Raw genomic sequence first — 14265 nt, 5'->3', positions numbered from 1 at the left:
GGGAGAGGGAGAGGGAGCCTGTTGGTGGTGGTGTCACAAACCTGTAATCCAGAAAGAGGCAGAAGAAGGTGGATTTCTGAGTTCTAGAGCAAGTTCCAGGACAGCCAGGGGTTCTATGTACCCAGTGGTACTCACTAATGACCCAAAGTGGCCTTGAGCTTACAACAGTAAGACCTTTTCTTCCTTTTGGTTCCCATACCTGAGAGATGTGACTAAAGCACTGCAATGCTGTCTCTACAGGGCTTTTGAAGAACTTCTTCTCTTGAGGCTTTAGCTATGAGGAGAGGAAGACACACAGTGAGACTATCCACAACAAAATGAAAGAAACCACCAACACTGGAATTAAATAAGTACCCTTTTACAACTGCTATCTTTAAATGTGCGGCTTCTTTTTGTTCTGAGATGCTTATTACCCATGTTATGTACTTCCTACCAGCCAGAGACTGAAAGAGGCAGTTTATGACAAAGGCAAACACTTACATTATCAGAAAGAGCCAAATGCTTGCAAGGACTTCCACAAACAGCACATTTTTCTGAGAGAAAAAGAAAAAAAAATTGTTCTTAAGGGCAGGAGGTAAGAGTTTCCTAAAGTATGTAGTAACTGTCAAGTACTAGCAAGAGAAAAAGAGATTAACTAAATTTAGATTATCACTGTGCTATAAAAATATTTTACCTTAATCTCTATCCTCTAAACCAGCATTTCCAAACAAATGTGCTGAAGCATGAGGGCTTGTACCCTGTTTATCTCTGTCTTCTTTCCTTTGTTTTAGAGACAAGGTTTCATAAATGTAGCCCAGACTAGCCTGAAACTTGTAGCAACCCTCCTGAGTATTGAGACTATTGGCATTTACTGGTAGTTTCTACTGTGCCAACAGAAGTACAGGAATACATTTGCAAGCATTCTCAGACAAATACAAAAGTACAATGATTTTCTCTTCAGGTGACTTTTATTTTATGAATGTTTTGCCTTTGTGTATGCCTGTGTACTATTTAAATGTTTGGTGCCTAAGGAAACCAGAAGAAGGTTTCAGATCCTCTAGAACTGGAGTTATGGAACAGTTGTGAGCCACCATACGGGTGCTCAGAATTGAACCTAGGTTCTTCAGATAAATAGCTCGTGTTTTTCCCCACTGAGCCATCTCTCCTCTGTCTGACAACAGGCACACACTGGGTACTATAAGAGGCTGGCTCCCCAGTCATCATCCTACCCTGCTGTCACATTGCTAATATTCCTAGATCTAAAAGCTCTCTTACTCTTACTCTTCAACTAATGCAATCTGAAAGAAGCAAAAAGTACATTTTCTAAGCTTTCCTCATAAATGCAATATTAGCAGTGGTGCTGATGACAGATGTCACAGGGCTATGGATCAGGCTCAGTGACACAAACTTGTTTAGTATGCATAAGGCCCTAGGTTCATCCATGAAAAAGAAAAGATAAATGCCATATCAGGAAAAAGCGTTATATGGCTTTATGCTTTGCAGAGACAGTCACTCCAACGTGAGCTGCTGTAACATAGTGAAGTCTCATTGCATCAGCAGATGACTCAAAAGGGTCATGACGCTCAGACAGGAGGAAGAGTTCTCCAGATACTATTTAACGTAACAGTTCTTTCCTTGGGAAATAAAGATTCTTCCCCAGTCTGTCCTGTATACTGATTTTGGAATGAGTCAGCAAGTTAAAGATATTCTATTTAAAAGAAAAACTTTTACAGCTTTCTAGAACCAATAGGATAACAGCAGTTCCGGATCCTTACCTTGGTGGACAGAAATTTCTACCATTTTGCTGCTGCCTACCTCCAGCTTCATCTTTCACCATTTTTACCTTTCCCTATACTGTCTCCACTCTGTGGAAGCATTGGCACTGCAATTTAGTGATGTCATATCATTACACACACTACTGTTCTAAATTGTTTTAAAGGATGTGTCTTTATTTTATATACATGAACATTTGCCTGCGTGTACGTATTTGTACCATGTGTGGTGTGTGCCTAGTGCCTGTGGAGGCCAGAAGAGGGCATCAGATGGTTATGAGGCACCATGTGGGTATTGGGAACCAAACATACACATCCTCTGCAAGAGCAGTAGGTGCTCCTAACCACAGGTGCTATCTGTCCAGCCCCTAGTTGTAAGCTAAAATGATCTTCGCCAAACTTGGCAAACTCCAGTTTATTGTTCAAAACCCTACTGCAGCAGAATGTCTTCTTTGATATTTTCCTTGATCAAAGCATCCTGTCTTAAGTAGGGGAAATCCCTTTTTCTGGAATTTGGATAACTTACAGGGTTGTTGTTACAACTGTTCTCAGACAGAATCTGTATGTTCCCCATCTTGGCCTTCAAACTCCTCTGTTCCAGTAACCAACCCTCTTGACTGAGTCTCCCTAGTAGCTATAGTCATAACCACCATGTCAGCTCACCCAGCCCTAAGAATTTTCACACTAATAAAAGAAAAATAGTGATTAGGAGTGTAGCTCAGAGTATCTGTCTAGCATCCAAGAGGTCCTGGGTTTATTTCCCAATGTTTACTCCAAAACAAAACCTTAAACTTAACTCTTTCTTGAGACAGGGTCTCACTTTGTAGCTCTGGCTGGCCTGGAACTCAGAGATCTGCTTGACTTTGCCTCTCCAGTGTGTGACTAAAGGCATGTGTTGGCATGCTCCACCTGGCCTTCAAGTTTCCTTCCTATAACCTGATAGTTGTAAGAAGTTGGCAATCATTTATATCTCAGATAATTTCCTCATTTACAAAATAGTGCTGCCAGTAATTACTACCAAGGACTGTGGTGAAGATTACATAAGACTGGTGCTGGAGGCTGGGTATGGTGGTACATACCTGTAATCCCAGCATTTGGGAGGCGGGGGCAAGAAGGTTGTGCATTCAAGTTAAAGCTATATAGTAAGATCCTGCCTCAAAACCAACAGGAAAAGCAAAAGCTATCTTTAGAAATCTGTTTATTGAAAGTAAACACGGTAACTTTTTAATTGTACGGGGCTTAGGATGCCAGCCTCTGGTAGGCCGCTTACCGCATGCGCAAAGCCCTAGTTCTATACTTAGCACTGCCAAAGAAATAGGAAATTGCTTATTAAACTTCAAAGTATCAACATCATTTTTCATCCATTATGACTTTTCCTGACACAAATCAAAACATTGAAGAGTAACATCATTGCCAAATTAGTTAGTTCCATTCTTTTATTAATGGATTCCTTAAATTTCCAAAATGAGCATACAGTATCCACATTGTCACTGATGCTTACTAAATGACATTTATTCTACATCACACAGAGAAATGGCTACTCATTATATCTAAGTTAAAAAAAACATTTTGGGATAAATATGAAAAGAAGTCACTCACCCAGAGTCATACACTTTTTACAAAAAATATGGCCACAACTGGTGACAAAGAAATGGGCCCCATCTTTTCGGAAACACTGGTTGCAATGAAACCAATCCATTCTGGACCAGACAGAGAGAAAGAACAAGAATAATGTGGAATATAAGATAATTATAGCTATTACAATTAACACTGCTTAACTTTCGACAGTTTACTGGGTCTAGGAACAAATTTGTGGGCATTATATTTGTCTGTAGGGATATACATATAACATGAGAAAAAAGTCACCAAACTACCTTCACTATATTCCATACAGCATGTGTGTATATGTAAAAATTGTAGAAAAGTTATATGAAGTCAGAAATGAGGCTTTTTGTTTTCCCTCTTGGAGTGTCATTCACAGTTGTTAAGTATCTATATTTATGTGTTTGCCTTTACTGTTACTCGCTTTTGTTTTCTAAGTTTTGTAGCTTAACTCATATTCCAATTTATAACTAGAAAAACAATCTTTAAAAAAAATGAAAACAATGCCATCATATTTGTGAGGTACTGTGGCTCAAACTAGAGCCTCATGTACATTAAACAAGTGCACCATCACTGAGCCCCAGGCCCTGGCAGAGAGAGGAGCCAGCAGGCAGTAGTGGATCAGACAGACCACACATTACACACTTAGACATGTCTTATATAAGGGAAATAGTTGAGTGATAATAGTCTCAGCTAACACACGACTTCCACTCACAGAAATCCAGTCACAGATCTGGAAGGTGTTTAAAGTCATGACCAGGTTCATCCTCTCTCCTCACACACAGAGACACATGATGTACATGATTATAACCACAACTACCCAATTTCTCCAAAATTCCATCTTGACTGGTAATTCTGGAATTAGAATCCAAGTCTCCTGATTCTGTAGAAAATAAATGTTCCTACATTAAACAGTCTTTCTGTTCACATGGTAAGATTTTGTTTTTGTTTTTTCTAACAGCAATTTTGCATAATTTAAATATATAGCCAAACAAAAATTTTGTGGGGTTTGAAAAAAAAAGTTTATTTCATGGGTGGAGCAAACATGTGCCACAGGTAAGTGTAGAGGTCATAGGAAACTTTTGAGAATTGTTTCTCTTCTTCCACCATGTTGATTCTGGGGATCATGAGCTCCACATAAATGACAACTACTTTTACCCACTGGGCCATCTTGTCGGCCCACTTTGTGGGAGTTAAGTTTATTTATTTTGTTTTTCCAGACAGGTTTTCTCTGTGTAGCCCTGGCTGTTCTAGAATTTGCTCTGCAGACCAGGCTGTAGGAGTTTTTTAAATGAAGAAACTGACATTTGAAAACAGAGCACTGGGCTCTAAAAAACACAACAAAATATGTTGGCTATGGATATGCTAGTTAATATTTATTAATTGACATAATTTATCAACATTTATGTTTATAAATATAATTTCTTAATATAACATAAATTACTATTTAAACTGTTAAAATAAGTTACTTCTTCCCTACCACAATCCTTTTCTTTCAACAATTCTTCATTTTTAGAGTGCCAGTTTATGCAGAGGCTTAAACATTCACAAAGTGAATGAGGTTAGTTTGCACCCATCTTAAAAAATTCTGCCACTTAGCCAGTGAAGTGGCACACACCTTCAGTCCAAGAACTTAGGAAACAGAAGCAGGTGGACCTCTCTAATTTCAAGGCCAGCCAGAGTTAAATAATGAGACCTTGTGCCAAGAAATAAAACGAAATAAAATAAAAATCTGCGGTTTAAGATTTATGAGCGATGGAGCTGGAGAGATGGCCCATTGGTTAAGAGAGATAATGGTGCTTTCTGTTAAGTCTGGTGACTTGAGTTTGATACCTGGGATCCACAGGTAGAACAGACTCCCACAGGCTGCCCCTTGCCTTCCTCTTGTGCACCATGGCAAGTGAACCACCACCCGGTTACTAATCACATGCCCCGCACCCAACTATACAAATAAATGTAAAATGTTAATTTACTACATGGTAGGGTGAGGTGGCACAGGACGTTAATCCTGGCACTTTGAGGGCAGATGCAGGCAGATTCACTGTGAGGTGGAGGCAGCCTGGTCTACACAGCGAGTTCCAGGGCAGTCAGGGGTATGTAGTGAGAATCTGTCAATGAATGAATGAGTAAATAAATAAACAAATAAATATATAAACAAGCCGTCCCCATAGCACCAGGCTGGGGGGTTCCAGTAGCGGCCACACTAGAGTAGTAAGCGGCCCTGACTGGCTGAAGAAGAGGCCGCCAGTCCTCGCGCGGCCTCCAGCTCGACTCGTTCTAGCTTCCTACCAGCTTGGCAGCCGGGATCCAACCCGTCAGATCTCAGACCATCAGGTTCTCTCACGAGGCACAGGAAACGGCGGGAAAACAAGCAGCCGCCACTCGCAGGGTACGGCTCAGGTGTGAGGCTGCGCACGCCAGACTGAACCAGCATGCGGTGTGGGCGGGGCGAGGCGCTGATCCTCATGCGCAGCCGCAGAAGCAGCCAAGCCGGGTCCCTACACAGATGGGTCATACGGTGGCCCGTCAGGCCCAGGAGATCTTTGAAGTAGCCCCTTGTTACTGTAGAAGCCGAGAGGGAGAAATGAGCCTATTAAAGTTCCAACAAACGACCCCCAAAACAAAAGAAAATGGAGTCGCAAAGCTATAAAAGCTTTGACATAATCTAAAATGAGATGAAAGTAATGGTGCTTTAAAAGTACAGCATAAATTAGAAATAGAAAAACTAAGACGTTGTTATGTGGATAGAGGCTGATTGACTATAAACTTACAACAAACAGATCTCCAGAAAAGAAGTTTAGCTTTTTGAGGTTTTTCTGTTTGTTTGTTTGGTTGGTTGGTTGAATAAATGAACCCAGCTTCCTGGCAGTATGCTTGTTAGGGTGAGGCAGGAAGAGGTCAGCATCACCCTCAGCCGTATACCTAGTTACAATCTGAGACACTCAAGGCCCTATCCCAAAAAGAAAAAGGGGACAAAGGGAGATGGGAAGAGAAGAAAAAAACTGATAAAAACGAAAGAAAATAAACATTTCTGATGCACTGGTTGTCAATGTTACTTTTGTTTTTAGGTCAGCTTGCCTAGATAGTAGGTTCCAGGATATCCTGGGCTACAGCAAAACCCTGTCTCTAAAAATTAAAGAAAAAATATAAAAATCAACCAAGCAAGAGTATCTTATGAGGGAAAATCCTTTCCATATCTGTGAGTTAGGAGACAAGCTTTATTTAAAGTTAAAATATAGAGTACCTGTAAAATTTTAGAAACATGTAAGTTTACAAATGTAACAATGAACATACAAAAACCTGATAGTGGTGGCCACGCCTTTAATCCCAGTAAAGGAGGGTGGAGTGGGGGTGGGGCACAGGTGTACCTCTGAATTCAAGGCCAGCCTGGTCTACAGAGCAAGTTCCTGGGCAACTAGGGCTACACAGAGAAACCCTGTATCTAAAATACATAAACATACATCGAATAGGCTAGGAGTATAAAACACACGCTTATGCACAGACCCTGGGTTCAGTTTTCAGTTCCCTTCCCCAAACACACACACACACACTCATACCTGGAAATCTAAGGGAAAGTCATGAGTTTAAAGCTAGTCTGGGACACATAGTAAGTAAGTTCCAGGCTGGCCTGAACTACAGTGTAAAACCCTGTTTAAAAAAAAAAAAGAATATATTTAGTATATTTCTTTCTTTTCTTTCTTTCTTTCTTTTTTTTTTAATTGAGTCTTTCTACATGGTCTTGACTGTCCTAAAACTCATTTCATTATGTAGACCAGGGTAGAGATCCACTTGCCTCTGCCTCCCAAGTGCTGGAATTAAGGCTGTGCCACCACACTTAATTTAAGTATATTTCTTACGTTGTTTGTCAGAATAAATTTTTAAATTGTTCAGAAATACGTGTGAAAATGAAACATAACTGTAGCTTAGGAAAAGAGGAAATACTCATATAAAAATCTAAAGGAAATAAAAGATTGATTAATTTTAGTATATTAAAAATTCTTTTAGCATTGGGGATGGAGCTGGTGGTGTAGCATTTGCTTAGCATACATGACACCCTCAGTTCAATATCTGATCTCTGGCAATCTACATGTTTTAATTTTTATTTTCTTTTTTGTTTGTATGTATATGTCTGTGTCTACATGTTTATGGGTACCCCTGAAGGCCAGAAGAAGGTACTGGATCCCCTGGAGCTGGAATTACAAGTGGTTGTGAGCTGCCACTGTGTGTGGGTACTGGGAACTGAACTTTGGTCCTCTGCAAGAGCTGTGAGCACTCTTAATCACTGAGTCATCTTGTGGGGCTGGAAAGCCATGTAACTGGGGAAGCCAGTCCAGAGCAAGAGTGAGGTCAAGACACGTCCAAACCTGGAAATTTCATCCTGCTTCCTCCTTACTCTGGGCTGCGTGTCCCAGCACACATAAGCCTTACCGACCCTCACCTCTGCCACCCTTGACGTGGTCACGTAGCCTGGTGACCGGCCAAATTACAGGTTAAACTTCCTCTCTCCCTATAAGGACATGTCCAGAAAGCACCTGGAATTTTTTCTTCATGCAAATGCAGCATTCCCAGCACCTCAGCCCCAGACAGCAACATACACTCACCACGAAAACCCCTACCCACTCCCCAAGGTTTATTTAGCCCTTGTTCACCCCCAATCAAGAGAGCTGTTTCACTGAACACCATCTCCAGAGAAAGCTGTTTCTCCCACATCTAGCTGACCAAGCTCCTGTCTAAGGCGCCTGCCTGGCTAAGCTTCATGCCTTCCTGTCCAGCCCTGTGTGCAAAGGTGCCTGGACACCCCGAGGGCGGAAGCAGACCTAAGCCATCGTCATCTCTCCAGCCTTCCTCTCAAAAAACTACAAACAAAAAACATCTCTGCTTAAACAGCCACATTAAAAACCTGGAGGGGGGGGAGCAAACCCACTATAGGTGAAATTTGATTCTAAGTGACAAATTGTGGAGTCCATGTATATAATACAAGGCTAATACCTTTAAAATATGAAGAGCTTTTAAAAATGTTAACAACTTCATAAAACTTGAATCAAATTGATGAATGGTTAGTTCTTAGAAAAAAAATAAAGATGACCTGTAAGGACTGGAAGTCTGCCTCGGTGTTAGATCATTTGCCTAGTGTGCATGAGGCCCTGGGTTCAAGTACAGTACTGCAAAAAACAACACCACACCCTTTGAAAGGTTTAAACAATTTTATTTATTGTGACTATTGCTATTGTTAGTGTGTGTGCTTGTGGAGGTAGTAGGGAGTCAAAAACAACTTTTTGGAGTTGGTTCTATCCTTTCACCATGGCCTCAGGATAGAATTTAGACTTCTATGGTGTCTTAGTAAGGTTTTCTTTGACGATGACATGGCAGCTCTTACTAAGGAAAATGTTTAATTGGGGCTGGCTTATAGCTCAGAGGTTTAGTCCATTATTATCATGACAGGAAGCATGGCAGCATGCAGGCAGACATGGTGCTAGAGAAGGAGCTGAGAGTTCTACATCTGGATCTGCAGGCAGCCTGTCTTCCTATGACTGTGAGCCACTCAGCCTGGGCTTGACCTTCTGAGACCTCAAATTGTACATTTCCTATTGTTCCTTGCTGAGGTTGCTCTTTTTTTTTAAAAAAAAAAATAGATCTGTGTAAGAGTGAACACTAATAACCATACAACAGAGTCAATACTGGGCTGTTTTGAGATTTCCTCTGTCAAAGCAATTATTCCAAAACTCTTCAATTGAGCGTCAGGCAGACTTTTTAGACAAGGGCAGAAGTCAGACAAGGGCAGAAGTCAGCTATGTTCTTTGGCAAAATATCACAAGAACCGACTGTCAGCCACAAACTAGTATTCTTCTCCCCTGAAACCTCTTGAGCCTCCACAGTTCAAATCTCTCTGAGCTCCACTGTCTTCCACGTTCCTACTAGTATAGCCCACTAAGCCTCACATAAACCATTCAACTAATTCTAATCCAAAGTTCCAAAGTCCACATTTCTCCAAACAAAAGCATGGTTGTGGTATGTCTTCAAAGCAATAAAACCTTAAGTAAGGTACATGGCAAGCTCTTTTGCCCACTGAGCCATCTTACCAAGCCCCTTAAAACATTTAGAAAATTTATAACCTCACTTTTAATAAGAAACATACAAGTGAAAATGCCATCAAAGTATCACTTTCATTTATTAGGTTCAGAGAAATTCTGTTTCCTAGGTATGGGAAAACAGTCTTCTATACTGTAGGATGAGTATGTCAAATGGTGATGGCCTAAGAAGGTGACATGAGCTTAGTGGTGGCAGCCAGGGCCTGAAAATCCTGGGTTGGAAGCAAGTGTGAAAATGGTAGCAGGCTGTCTTCTGACGGCCATTGTGGTAATTTCAGGGCCCTAGGAAGAAAATTGGTGATCGTCACAGCCCCTGGGACCAGAAGGAAGGCCCAGCAGCTAAAGCTCAAATCTCCAGGCACAACAGGCTGCTTTTGCTGAATTGCAGTAGGAGTCAGAACCCATGAAAAAACCACAAAGGTTTTCTTATCGTTCTCCTCCCCATTTCCACAGCAACACTGAGGGAGGAGGTCAAAAGGTATGGAGAAACAGCCCTTCCAGAATACCCTCGGGTTTCTCATTCACTGAATTTGACAGCTCCCTCTCTGGATTAATCTTAGCTTACACTTTATTTGAAAACAGACACACACACACACACATACACACACACACATACACACACACACACACACACACACACCCCTCCTAGCCAATCAGCACCTATGGACTTTACATATTAGGATATACAAGGTTTGGACTGAAGTGATCACTGGATCACTCTTTGGAGTTGGAAAGGATCATGCTTTGGAATTGGAAAAAGAGAAACTTGAGAATCCAGTCCAGGTAGAGTCTAGCTCCCAGCTGGCTCCTGGCTGTGTCTAGTACCTAGCTCCTAGACACTTTGGAAAAGGAATACTTTTCTTGAGATTCACCGCAGGTCTTACAGGAGACCTGCCACCAACCAAGAAAATTCCCCGAGTTCCCATTTCTCTGGCTCTAAGGGACGCTGCTCTCTGTGTGTGGAATTTGTTGAGGGTGGGGCACGGCTGCTGCTCCTGCTCCAGGATCCATTATTCCTGCCTCGGCCTTTTAGATCCATTGCTTCAGCTCCAAGAGGAGGACTTCCTTCAGTCTTTCTGACTTGCCAGCAATGGGAGCCATTCTTGTTCCTGGAGTCAGTGGTTTGCTCTCTGCAGACTTGCTCTGCAAGGGACTGCTTTTACTTGGCACTCCAAGCCTTCTGAGAGCTTTCAAACTGTAGCGCTTGCTGATATCTCTCAGCTGACACCCTAAAGTGAGCTGAGATCACAGAACTGTAGTATCTGTAACCTCTCTTAGCTGGCACCCCCAAATCCTTCTGAGAGGACAAGTTGTCATACAATGTTGTAAAAGTATCTTTTATTCTTCTGTAGTAATTGTCATCTCAGAGGCTGACTGCCTCTGTCTGCTAACCTAGGCCTAGCCCTGGAAGCTTCTAGCCTTTGTATAATCTTATCTAGGCCTAGAATGTTTTGAGCTGATAAGCTCACTCCTTCCTAGTTCTTTCTGACCTCTGTCTGGATGATTCAACTCAGCTGTTCTGGCTCAAACTCCTCTCCGAGCTGACTCCTCAGGCCTCTTCTCTCAGCCTCTGACTGTTTGCTCTGTTTGGCCTCAACTGGCTCATCTGTCTTCACCTGTGTCTAGCCTGTTCTCTCTTCAACCTGTCTCTATACAACTCTCTCAGTAAAACTGCCTCCCCCCCCATGCTTTTCTCTGCCCTACTCCTTAAGTAGCTTCCTTTTCCTCTTTCTTCTCAGAAGAATTGGGCATACCCTATTCTGTCAAATCTTTCTTTGATTCGTCACTTTGTCTGCCTCTCAATTGGATGTCACTTTCAAACATGGGTGCTTCCTTCTACAAACTAACTTTACCTTCATTGTTTGGAATTAAAGGCGCGGACTAAGGTTGTGTCCCTATTCCAGCCAGAGGGGTTAAAGGTGTGTGCTAAGGGATGAGCCACACCACAAATAGGAATAGGGTTTTTTTTTTTTCAGTAAATAACACAATCTTGGGGTTCACAGTGTAATCAAATATCCTGTAACACAATGTCTTACTGTTCTTTTGCTGTGAAGAGACCCATGACCAAGACAAATTATAGAAGAAATCATTTGACTAGGGGCTTGCTTAAAGTCCATGATCATCCCAGCAGAGAGCATGGCGACAGGGAGCTATGATGCTTAGGGAAGTAGTTGAAAGATTATATTTGATTCACAAGCATCAAGCACAGAAGAAGGAAGAGGAAGAGGAGGAGGGGGAGGAGGAGGAAGAGGAAGAGGAGGAGGAGGAGGAGGAGGAGGAGGAGGAGGAGGAAGAAGAAGAAGAAGAAGAAGAAGAAGAAGAAGAAGAAGAAGAAGAAGAAGAAACCCCATCTTTTGAAACCCCATTTCCTCCAACAAACCTCCAACAATCCCACTGCTTAATCCTTTCCAAAACAGCCACTAACTAGGGACCAAGCATTCAAATGTATGTCTGAGGGGGGCAGTCTCATTCAAACCACCACATGTAATCTCTCTGTTTGGCATCCTATTGCCATGAAGAGTCTCTATTCTGCTTTCCTGTTAGAACTGTTACTCTTGGATGGCAAATAGAAGTTCCCCTATTTTCCCATCATTGTCTGTCCACTCTGTTCTTGGAGAGAGAACAGGACAATAGCTTTAGATAAGAAGTCAACCATCTCTCCATGCAGTGAAAAGGGCCATGTCTAAGAAACGCAGATGCATTTATACCAGCAATTCCATCCTTAGGGTTCTGTTCCAAGGATACTATCAAAAATAAGGCTTAACATAGTAACCAAGTTATTCCTTGCAGTACTGTCAGAACGAGGTCCAAGCACTGAGTCCTGTGAGGTGATTTCTGAGTGCTTGTGAGAAAACGTCAAGTAAACAAGATAAGAGGAGTCTGGTGACCAAAAAAAAAAAAAAAAAAAAAAGGAGTCTGGTGACCTCAGTTTCTTCCAAAACATGAAATTGTTCTTGGAAGGTGTTTTTGTGTAGATGTAGTGGGTAGAGGCAAGATTACTTCAGATTATTCATTACAACTGGATATTGCTATCTGTTTATGTCTTTATGGGAAGATACGTAGCTTGTCTGCCATGTGTGGCTTGCCCTTGTACTTGTATATTTTACTCACATGACTCCTCTAAACCTTCAGAATATAAATTGTCTATCCTCTGAATGAAGCTGACTATTTCATGAGACCTTAGTCTTTCTCATTTATCAGCTCCATTCTCCCAGGTCCCACCACTTCTACAGTGGCAAGCACAGTACTACTAACTGCGGAAGAGTGACAACAGCTCAGATTTTTATCTCATGCCGCTGAATGCTTGGTTCCCCCACACCACAGGGTTGGTGGAACTGTTTGGGAAGGATTAGGAGGTGTGGCCTTGTTAGAGAAAGTGTGTCAGGGGCGGGCTTTGATCACCTGCCTAGGTGCTGCTTTACCCATATCAATCATTAATCAAGAAAACGCTCCAAAAATTTACCTATAAGCCAATCTGATAGAAGCATTTTCTCAATTGATGTTCCCTCTTCACAGATGACTCTAACTTGTGTCAAGTAGACAACAAACAAACAAACAAACAAAACACCAACCTGCACTGTCAAGTAGAATATAAGAAGTTATTTCAATTTTCCTGTATATGTTGAAACTTTCTTTCTTTCTTTCTTTTTTTTTTAAGATTTGCTTTATTTCTATTGGGGGGAAGGAATAGGATAGATATAACTGTTATCCAATCTGCTGTCCACTGTGTACACACATACCCACACACATACATATACATACACACCAAAAGTTCCCCCCCCACCAAAAAAACAAAAAACACCCTCAAACCGTACCAATACTTCATATTTTGACCAAAAGAATAGATCCTGGGAAGAAGTGCAAAATGCAAAATCAAATGACCGAGAAATGCTGAGCAAACAGCATCATTAATATACAAAATATTTATATTACTGAACTAATAACAGGTGATGTTCTCCATGTCTGTAAAACTTTGGAACAACAAAGCTGATTGTTAAATCTAGTCCATGCCAGCTTCCAAAACCCAGAGGATTTTAGTTAGCTTCATTTTTCGATGCTTCATCAAAATTTTCTACAAGATCTGGAACATCATCATCCTCTTCATCAATGTCTTCTGGTTTGGGTGCTTTACTATCCAATACTTGTCGTGGGAACTGCTCAGCTAACTTTCTAAGGCTCGTCAAGCTGTCTGGACCAAGCTGACTTAATATTCCAGGAAGCATTTCTGTGATTGGTTTGGCTTCTGCATGACCAGTAATTGCAAAGGTGTTAGTGGAGAGGGAAGCTTGGACTTTGGGATTATTGAAATGAATAACTGTTCCATCGTCTTTAATCATGTTCACCTCTTCAATACCAGCTATATTGTTCACAGCCAGTTTCTTTAGTGAACTTTGAAGCTTTTTGTCATCAGCAGTAGCTGTCCTATGTACCACCTTCTTCTTCCTGCGAGCTGTCCCCTTGCCCCCTATCCGGACCTGAGCTTGAAGTTTGGCTAACTTTTCTTGATTCATGCTGTTTGTAAATCTGCAGCGGGGAGGGTCCTCCAACACCAGCATGCGGCAAGAGCAAGCCATGTTGAAACTTTCTTTGTGTCCTGATTATGATGCTTTAGGGAAAGTTCTACAAAGTACCGAGAAGAATGTATATTCCACAGTATTTGGTAGAATGTTCTATGGATGTCTGTTAATTTGATCTATGGTGTTATTAAACTTTGTCCTGATGACCTGTCTATTGCTGAGAATGGGGTCTTGAAGTCACCCACTACTACTGTACTGAGGCTAATCTATGATTTTACATGTGGGAGTATTTATGATATTGGATGA

The 14265-nt window shown here is 41.5% G+C and overlaps 1 protein-coding gene and 1 pseudogene across 1 annotated transcript in view; both read right to left on the bottom strand.

Moving 5' to 3' along the window:
* The window catches only part of Rnf212b (ring finger protein 212B), a 38866-nt gene extending 33136 nt beyond the window's left edge, over positions 1-5730 (bottom strand). The window contains exons 1-4 of the mRNA XM_028788528.1: positions 5643-5730; positions 3351-3451; positions 481-533; positions 200-274 (exon numbers count right to left, since the gene is read on the bottom strand). Of these exons, the coding sequence (XP_028644361.1) occupies positions 200-274; positions 481-533; positions 3351-3450 (228 nt within the window). The 5' untranslated portion in view covers position 3451; positions 5643-5730. The remainder of the gene's footprint in view (positions 1-199; positions 275-480; positions 534-3350; positions 3452-5642) is intronic.
* A 7666-nt stretch (positions 5731-13396) lies between these two features.
* LOC114639780 lies at positions 13397-13965 on the bottom strand (annotated as a pseudogene).
* Positions 13966-14265: the final 300 nt, after the last annotated feature.

The sequence above is a fragment of the Grammomys surdaster genome, unplaced genomic scaffold (genome assembly GCF_004785775.1).
Source record: "Grammomys surdaster isolate TR1022 unplaced genomic scaffold, NIH_TR_1.0 125750, whole genome shotgun sequence".
Lineage (NCBI taxonomy): Eukaryota > Metazoa > Chordata > Mammalia > Rodentia > Muridae > Grammomys > Grammomys surdaster.
The sequence above is the reverse complement of the archived record's forward strand: the minus strand, read 5'-3'. Positions and strand labels throughout refer to the sequence as shown.